This window comes from Gastrolobium bilobum, unplaced genomic scaffold (genome assembly GCF_033153095.1).
Source record: "Gastrolobium bilobum isolate Gb01-03AN ecotype WA unplaced genomic scaffold, APGP_CSIRO_Gbil_v1 utg36536, whole genome shotgun sequence".
Classification (NCBI taxonomy): Eukaryota; Viridiplantae; Streptophyta; class Magnoliopsida; order Fabales; family Fabaceae; genus Gastrolobium; species Gastrolobium bilobum.
Genome location: NW_026896181.1, coordinates 66,054 through 75,458, shown reverse-complemented (window position 1 = coordinate 75,458; position 9,405 = coordinate 66,054). Strand labels below are relative to the sequence as shown.

Here is a 9,405-nt window from a genome sequence, read left to right as displayed (position 1 = left end):
TGCAACATGTAACAGTACCAAAATACGATGTCAAATCCTGATAATTTTTTTTTTAAACCAATGGGTCCCATTTTTTATTTCTGCTGCATATGTTTGCTTTATGCGACTGCTGTAGAAAAAATGAACACAAGAACAAATTTAACGCATTGAACGCTGCATCTCCAAAGTCAGGTGCATCGCTTTTGGACATATCAAAGAGGTCTTTATTTCATGCAGATAACGATGTCCAGAATGTCAAAGTTCAGCAAATGGAGCCAATATTTACGGTACTCAAGTTAGCAAAGAAGTCAATTGAGAAAGGGAAGAGTGTGATGTTTATAATGGAAAAATTTGATCATATTCTTAATAGTTAACCTCTTTATCACTGTCGATTCAAGAAAGAACGACTTTTGCTATTCTTTTATTTCACTTTAAAGACTCTGGTTATAACTGAAAAATGAAAACTAATTCGATTTTATTGAATGTGAGACTGTTTAGCTGTAGTCACATTAAGGTGTAACAGCTACTTGGAATAACACCAAATATTTCTAACTTAACACAGCTCAAGTGTTTAAAGGGTGGGTTTGTGTCGGAGTCTAGTATATTGACTAAGTTACGGTAATATATATATATATATATATATATATATATATATATATATATATTTAGAGTAAACCTATTATCATGTAACATAATCTAAAGTATTTTTCTTACTCAAACAAAAATCATGTGGATCTCATACATATAATAAAAATAAAAAATGTTGGTGCGGAAACCAATGGGTAAGTAGGTAAAAATTGTTATATCATGTTACATTATATATATATATATATATATATATATATATATATGTATATATATATATATGATGTAGGATCCTTTGAGACCGGTGTTAAATTTAAAATTTGACACCTCATATGAGTGCCGTTAGATCAAAAAATATCAACGACTCTGATCAAAAAATATCATCTGAGAGTCATTAGATAAAAAAAGATCAATGGTGTCACATGCTTACAAATCAGAATCGTTGATTTTTTTTTGATGAGGTGTCAAATTTCAAATTTGACACTGATGTCAAAGGATCCTACCTCTATATGAATTAGAAAAACTTACACTCAATCTTGACCACTGATCCACTTGTATCCAATGCCTCACATTACTAAAAAATTTGAACCCTTAGATATAAGTGAGAGCAACGGACAAGATTGAAAATGTAACTTATACTGGTATAAAATGATCATAATCTTATATTTATATATATATATGGGTTCGCTTTTTGTCATGTGACATGACTAGAGCAACATGATTCTTATATTTCTATATATATATATATATATATATATATAAAATAAGCAATTCGACATGAAACAAAAAATCTTCTTGCTAAAATGTAGGTAAGTTTTTTTTTATACAGAGAAGTTAAATAATGCCAGAGAAAGTGAAAAAAAACATTTTATTCAATAACTTGATCTCGTCGGCGGTGGTTGCATGATAACAATTTTGTTCATGCAACATAATACTTGTTTATCTCATATAATAAGTGTCATGCATTAAGTTGAATTTTTATTTTTATTTTATAATAATAATATTCCAGAAGAAAATATTTCTTTAATAAAGCCTACGAAATTATTATATACTTAATTTTTTGCATTACAATTGTTCCATGTTCAACATTCAAATATTTGTGAATGATTGTGCAAAGATTATAACCAATGGTTGAACTTAAATCAAAATATAATAATCTGTAAAAATATAAACATTAGGTACTTATACAATAAATAAAAAAAGTGGAAAAAGTTAGGTTCCTTGAATGGGGAGGTAGGGTGGGTCCTTTTGTCTATATTAAGGAAAGTAAAATCCATGACTATGACTATAGATATTTATATTAAGAAAATCAGAAATTCTTACCTAAAGAAAAAGTAGGATTAGGAAATTTTGTAGGAACAGGAATGTAGGACCTCCATTTGTCAATGTCCAAAGGATTATTATTTATTAGATATGGAGATATAGCCCAAGCAAACCGATCTAACCAGATCATAAATCCTTTTGTTACAGTTGAACTGAACTGAGTTACCTTGTTTTTCTGTTCAGTTTGTTAATCAATTTACTTTGCCCTAATTCAACACAAGTCAATAACACTGTCCGAACTCCCTCCTCAGATTCCCCAAATCTTACATAGATTTCTGCTAAATTCACTCCTTCCAGATCCAACAACTTCCGACACATAGAACGCAAAACCCTCAATTTTTTCTTCTTCAAACTCAATGGCGTCTTCACAAAAAGGCAAGTTTTTTATACTCTTTTTGCTGTTCTTTTTCTCTTCTCTGCATGTTTCTGGTGCCCCAACAGACCCTGAATCATGTTCAGTACAATCCAAGCTGGATCAAGGTTCGTGCAAGGAAGCTGTTTCTGAACCAGAAACAACAAATCATTTGAATCAACAAGTTTTGTTGAATAAACTGGAAGAGTTAGTGAGAAATCTTAGTGATATTGTTGCAAGGTTAGAATCAAAGCTACCGGACCCTCCAAAGGTGACTCAGGAAAAGGGTGGGTTTACTCAAATAAAGGGTGATGATGATGATAGAAGATCAACTAATAAAGGAGTTGAAGATGGGAAATTTGAGGGGAAAATTCGAGATGGGGAGAGAGCTAAGGGAATGTCTGTAACAAAGTTCACTCCTTTTTGGTCAGAGAGTTTTCAGTTTGCATCTGCTGTTAAGTTGGATTCTGATGCCACTTGTATAAATGTTTTGCCTTTTAGGGACCACGAGGGGCTAAGTAAGTATGTAGCAGTTAGTGATGAGAGGGGAAGAGTGTATGTGTTCTTGAGGAATGGAGATGTTTTGGTTGAGTATGATACCTCATTGGGGTCACCCATTAGGGCAATGGTTTCATATACTTCGGCTTACAAGAATGAGAGTTTTGTTGTAACTGGTCATGAAAATGGGGAAATCTTGATACATAGAGTTTGGGAGGGATCGAGTGGAGAAGATTGGAGTTCTCTTTTCATGGAAAATATTGGTAAGTTTGTGTCACCCGAGGAAGGGTTGCCGGTTACTGTGTTAGAAGTTCATTTTGTAGGTAGGATGAAGTACATTCTGTCAGCTGATACTAGTGGGAAGATCAAGGTTTTTAGGGAAAATGGTTCATTGTATGGTTCTGCCATGCCAACTAGTAGACCACTAGTTTTCTTGAAGCAAAGGCTTATGTTTTTGACAGAAACTGGTGCAGGCTCATTGGATTTGAGGGGGATGAAAATCAGAGAATCTGAATGTGAAGGGTTAAACCATTCTGTTGCTCGAACTTATGTTTTTGATGCCACGGAGCGTTCCAAGGCATACGGGTTTACCTCGGAGGGGGATCTGATATATGTTTTGTTGATAGGAGATGTAATGAACTTCAAATGCAGGGTTAGATACAAGAAAAAGTTTGATATGGATGAGCCTGTGGCTTTGCAGGCAATTAAGGGGTACTTGTTGATGGCTAACCCTGAAAAGGTTTTTGTGTATAATGTTTCATCTCCGCATTATGTGAGGGTTGGTGTGCCTCGGCCTGTTTTCTCCTCAAGTCTTGATGAGCTAAGATCATCATTCTTGAATTATCCAACCCTGAGTTCAGATGCAGAAACAAGAGCTGTAATACCCTTGATAGCTAGTGACCGCGAAAAGCTTGTTATTGTTGGCCTTGGAGCTGGCTATGTTGGAATGTATCATTCTAATCTACCTATTTTTAAAGGGGAATTCAACACCATGCTATGGACTAGCCCAGTATTGTTCTTCATACTTTTTCTATTTGTAGCTTGGCATTTTTTTGCCAAGAAGAAGGAAGCACTTACATCTTGGGGACCAGATGATCCTTTTAGCTCTACATCAGCTACAGCTGGTGCTCCATTGGCATCTGGCTCTGGAGACAGATCTTTCGTGGACTCTTCTTCAAGAAATGCTGAAGTTATGGATCTTAGAAGTGGAGCTCTCAGAGGTCCACCAAGAAGGTATGGCTCTCCTTCAAGGTATCCTGCTGGGGCAACAAGTTCTTATAGACTTGGTTCTGGAGATCACAATCCTAGGCCAACTTCAGTTGATCCAGATTTTCGAGCAACTTCGGAGCTAAAATTTAGAGCCTCCACCATGGAACCTCCGGGTTTCCCAAAAAGAAGAGATGGTCTATTTGTAGGAAATCAAGTTGTAAATGATCGCAGTTAAGTGGCAGAGTTAATTGCATGAGCTTTTCTCTAACTTGTTTGAGATTTCCTTAGTTTTTAATCTTATGATATGATCATTTAGTATCACTTTTCTATTTGGTCTCGCAGTCTTCTAGCTTTCAAGTTGTTGCATACAAGAGGGAAATAAATTATAATGCGAAACTTCCAAGCTTTTTTTCTTCTTTTTTTCTTCTTTTTCTTATCCATATATATATTTGTTGTCTACGTGTTTGATTTATAAGCTCTTTTGCCTTTTAAGTTCTGCTTTTGTTAAAGATGTCACATGTAAGAGAAATATAACGTCCCCAAGAACTGGTTTAAGATAGGATTTTACAACATTGAAGCTGTTCCTGAGTTTGTACAACCTTGGATATCAGAGGTTGGCATGGCTAAATCTGTGGTTTAATTGCCAGAAAAGTTTTCCTATTAAAACTTGTTTAAGCAACAGAACCCAGAATATGCGATGCCCGGTTGTGTTGGTGGTTTGTGAACTGTTGGTGTAAGAAATTAAATGTATCCTTAGTTACAATAAAAGTGTCAGAATTATTAAAAAAAAAATCCTATTGGTTCAAGAAAATTGTCCCAAAAGAAGTGTTCAAAAGTTAAATTAGTGTATATCAACCGATCAAACTGTTAAAATCAAAGAAAATGATAAGACACAAAGGAGACGAAAAAAATAATTAATTATGACAGTAATGATGGTGCATATAATGTTATTTGCTCATTAGATGGAAGTGATTTTGTTAGAGAATACTCATCTAAGTTGTCTAGCCTGTTTACGATGTATAAATTTTGGAAACAAAATGGAGCAGTTTGAACTTGTATTCTGCAGTTCTTATTTTCTGGACAATCATTTTTGGACACATAAAATTCAGATATGCCCTTTCCCTGGAAATGGGCTTCTATACTTCCCTGGTGAGGTGTTCTTCTTTTCTCAGAAACCAGTGGCTTCCCTTAGACTAGAGCAAATAGAATACTCAGTGGGGCTTGCAGGTATAGCATTTGATTGTTTCCCCATAATTCTTCAGTTTGTTCTCAATTTATGTATTTTTCTAAAGTACTTATCTTTTATATAATGCAATTGTGCAATATTCTGATGATTAATTTTTGCATAAAGGTTTTCCCGTGGCATGTTCTACCATAAGTTGTACAGTGTTGCTGTTTTGCTTTCTGATCTTAATTTCCATGTTTTGTCATTTTGAGGTTTTGTTTAGGAAATCAAGTACCTGAAGATAAATGCTTCTAGGTAGGGATAAGGGATTGCTCTTTTGGAGAGGACAGTAGTATACTATGGTCCTTAGCGTTACAACTTTGAGCACATGGCAGGCGATGCAATAAGGGGAGAAATATTCTGTTAGAGAATAATATTCTCTAGCATATTCAATGCCTACTATTCTGGAATTTTTATGTTAATACAACATGGTTGTGTTACGATCTGATAGATCGATATGTCCAATCATAGATTGGTATATTAATATAGGATCTGTTTGCCCTCCCTCAGGTACCTATAGGAGAGGTACCCTAAAGATAAGCGGATCACTGTGCACAATAATATAACGACATAGTCAAGGCGTGAGGTGTGTGCACAATGATAAGCTAAGAGAGAGAGTTTTGAGAGTGTGTACCTTATTGGTTTAATCCCTTATTTATAGATGGGTTACCTGGCAGAAGTGGACTTTTAGGCCTCTCAGGAGCATCGGGGGTCCAATTGTTGATTCATTGCTTCCGTAGTAGGATTAGCATAATTAAGGAATATTTCCTTAATTCCCTCTTAGCTGTTAGCCCTATTTGGGCCTTCTAGAATATATGTCTTTGTCAGGTCCATAACAGTTGCACCCCAGCCTGGTAGTTTGGTTGTCCAGGCTGCCGGGGTGAATTGTCTTGCCTTTTGCTTCAGGTTTTCTGCTGAGCTGAGAGCGTTTGAGTTTTTGTAAACTTTTTGCATATATGTTCCTTACATCTCAGGCTTTTAAACTGGGGTCCTCATTGCCCCTTATCTCGGCGGGTTGATCATAAACCATGGAAAACATTTCACGTACCGAGTAGTTGCCTTCAAGCATCATTCCATATGCACACGTCCTAAGTTTGTAGCTTTCTTCTGAAACCGGGAATGATTTTCCCTTGTCAACTATGTGGGTGGGTTATGCATGAACCCGGCAAGATACTACACATGTGTAACCGGGGAACGAACAATCTTGAGTTGTTGGGATCCAATTGGCGAGTTGCCCCAAGCCTTATCCATGTAACCCGGCTAAAAGTTTTCCCCCAGCCCGGTAGTTTGGTTTTCCAGGCTGCCGGGATGAAATAGCAGTAATCTCTGCATTTGAATTTCCTTTGCATATTTTATTCAAGTTAGCAGTCGAAATCTTGCTTTGACTTGGCATCTTTATTGAAACAATTTTCTTTGGGTTGGAACTTTTCTTGGCCGATTTAATTGGGTCAGCGATTGCAGATATTATCTCTGTTATTCCGAGGTGGAATTTTAGTGAACCGAGTATTGAATATGTTGTGCTTTGGTGAGGCAGTGTTTGCCTCCTTTCAACATCGAGCTCGTAGATGTTCCTTCCGAGGCTTTCGCTTGGAGTCCAACTTCTTGCACTGTGGCTTTATTGATTCAGATTTAGCTTTTCAGCGTTAACTGAACAAAATGACCTAGCCAAGGTTTTTTATGCGGATTTCGCTTTTTGCTTTTAACCAAATTTTCTTAATTAGGTTTTCAAATTTGAGGCGTCATGGTGACTTGATCAAGGTCGTACTAATCTGCCCCTTATTTTTCAAGCCTGATTTCATTTATCACAGCTTGTGCACATGTTGTTTATTTTGACAACGTTTAGGATTCGGAAGCGTCCTTCCGTTTTCCTATGCCTCGGCTAGAAGCCACAGTCCTGCAGTGTGCTTTTTATTTTTAACCCTTTTTTATCCAGGTTCTTGCACGTTGCTAGACGTAGGTTTCCAATACCTTGGCTTTATAATATTTGACGTAGGTGTCATTTTTTGACTACGTCTTGTTCTGTCGTTTCAGATTGGGGTGTGATCCTTTTTCTAGGATCTCATGTCTCCAAACCCGTCTTCATTCTTTACCCCAGATTTTTATTATGGGTCTTTATCCCGGATTGGGGTGTGATTCTTTTTCTAGGATCGCATCTCTCCAAACCCGTCTTCATTTTGTCGCGGATTGGGGCGTGATCTTTTTTCCCAGGATCCCGTCTCTCCGAATCCGTCTTCATTTCATCGCGGGTTGGGGCGTGATGCTTTTTTCCAGGTTCTTGTCTCTCCAAACCCGTCTTCATTCTTTATCTTGAATTTTTATCCTGGGTTGTTGCCCCTCAGCCCAACAGTTTGGATGTCCGGGATACAGGGTTGCTGTACATTACTCTTTATCGCATTGCGAATATTTTATTCTCAGTGTCTGGAAGTCGGCCATGTTCATGGTCCGAGCCTTGTTAGCCTTTGTTGTATGGCTTCAGCTATCTTGTTATGTTGACTTCTTTGCCAAAGTTTTATTGATTCATTGATCCATGTTCTGAATCCATAGATTCTTGTCAATCCGTGTTTCGGATTTATTTTTGTTCTTTCTTTGGTGTCGGGCTTCATGAGCCGGGTGCCGTGTGTACTAATTCAACATTCCTCACTCAACCCTTTTGACCGAGGTACGTAGCTCGGACTAATTGACCAGTCTTTTTGACTGTCCTACTAAAATCTTGAAGTATAAGGATTGCTGCTTTTAATTTTGGTTGCATTCTTGCACTTGCCCCCCAGTTCGACAGTCGGAAATCTAGGTTGTCGGGCTGTAGTACTTTAATTCAAGCATTTTTTTGTCGGAATACTAACTTGCCTTAGCAATTTGCCTTTTTGCTGATCTGGGGATATTTGAGATCCCTTTTCACTGATGTTGCGGGGTTTTGTTCCCGGTTCTCTGCATGTTTCGTTTGCGGAGTTAAATTTAGCCCAGTTTTATATACTGTAGCTTTATTCACTTGAGCTCGACTTTGCCAGAATCTCGTTGTGATATCGTCTTCTGTTTCAACCCGGCTGTGCATACTGTGTGTTTCACAGATTTTGATTTGATCAAAATCATTCATCTTTTTGAGTCTGGCTTGCATTGCCGTGACGTTCAGATAGAACGGGGTGAGACTCCTGTTGAATGATTTTGCCTTTATACTCGCATCTTGAGTTTTATGCCTCCCTGATAACTTAGATATATTTTTCTAAGTATTCGAGGTTCATCAGATTCCAGAGTTGCCTGAAGTATTTGTTAAATACTTCTAAGGACTTAGCATTCTGTTGATTTTGATAAACAAGCCTGTATACTTGTTATCTAGGTTTGTAACTTAGGATATTTTCTAAGAATATCAAACTTTACCCAAGTTGTCCCTCATTCGAGACGGGTTGTTTTTACAACTTGAATAAATTCTTATTTTCGCAACTCGTGCATTTTACGAGTTCCGATATATTGACCTGGCCGAGGTCAAAGCATTATACGGATTTCGCTTTTTGTCACTCTCTGTGACGCATGTTTGTTTTTACTTAACGTTTTGTTAAGTCAGCATTGATGAAGGTGATCATTGTCGCCTTCAATCATGACCTGGGTTTCATAACCCGATACTATCCAAGATAAAGGCAGTATTGTCACATGTCCCACCTGGGTCTTTCGACCTTAGTACGGAGCATTTCGACTTGATCAGAGTCAGCGTGACAAATTGCGCTTGTATCTCAGATTTGTGTTGATGCATCAGAAACACAAGGATCCATTTTTACGAAGGTATCTAATTGTTCCCTCATTTTACTTTAACCCGGATTCGTATACCGTCGTTTCATAATATCCAACTCGACTTTTTGTCTGAGTTTCAAGTCATCATGATGACTTGATTAGTGTCGCTTCAATCTGCCCTCTTGAATTTTAGTTCAGTTTGGATTACGGAAGCGTCCTCCCGCTTTCCTTGAACCAGGCTTGATGTCGCATGTATGCATTATTCTTATGTTTGAACCCGGATTGGGTCCGTCTTCCAGTTTATATCCTGGATTTATATCTATCCCGGATTGGATCTCGCCATATCCGTCTTCGTTTTATTTCCAATTTGTATCTCAAATTGGATCTCGCCCTATCCGCCTTTAACTTGGATTGGATTGGATCTCGCCATATCCATCTCCGTTTTATCTCCGATTTATATCTCGGATTTTTTGGTTAATTAACCATTTCTATCCCGGAGGGCCAATCAACCATT

General features: G+C 37.4%; 1 protein-coding gene across 1 annotated transcript; it reads left to right on the top strand.

Annotated features, from left to right (window-relative positions):
* The first annotated feature begins 2,011 nt into the window (after nt 1-2,011).
* On the top strand, nt 2,012-4,334 carry LOC133298148 (uncharacterized membrane protein At1g75140). The gene has a single exon (XM_061497390.1). The coding sequence runs from the start codon at nt 2,244-2,246 to the stop codon at nt 4,179-4,181; it is 1,938 nt and encodes a 645-aa protein (XP_061353374.1). The 5' UTR covers nt 2,012-2,243; the 3' UTR covers nt 4,182-4,334.
* The last annotated feature ends 5,071 nt before the right edge of the window (nt 4,335-9,405 follow it).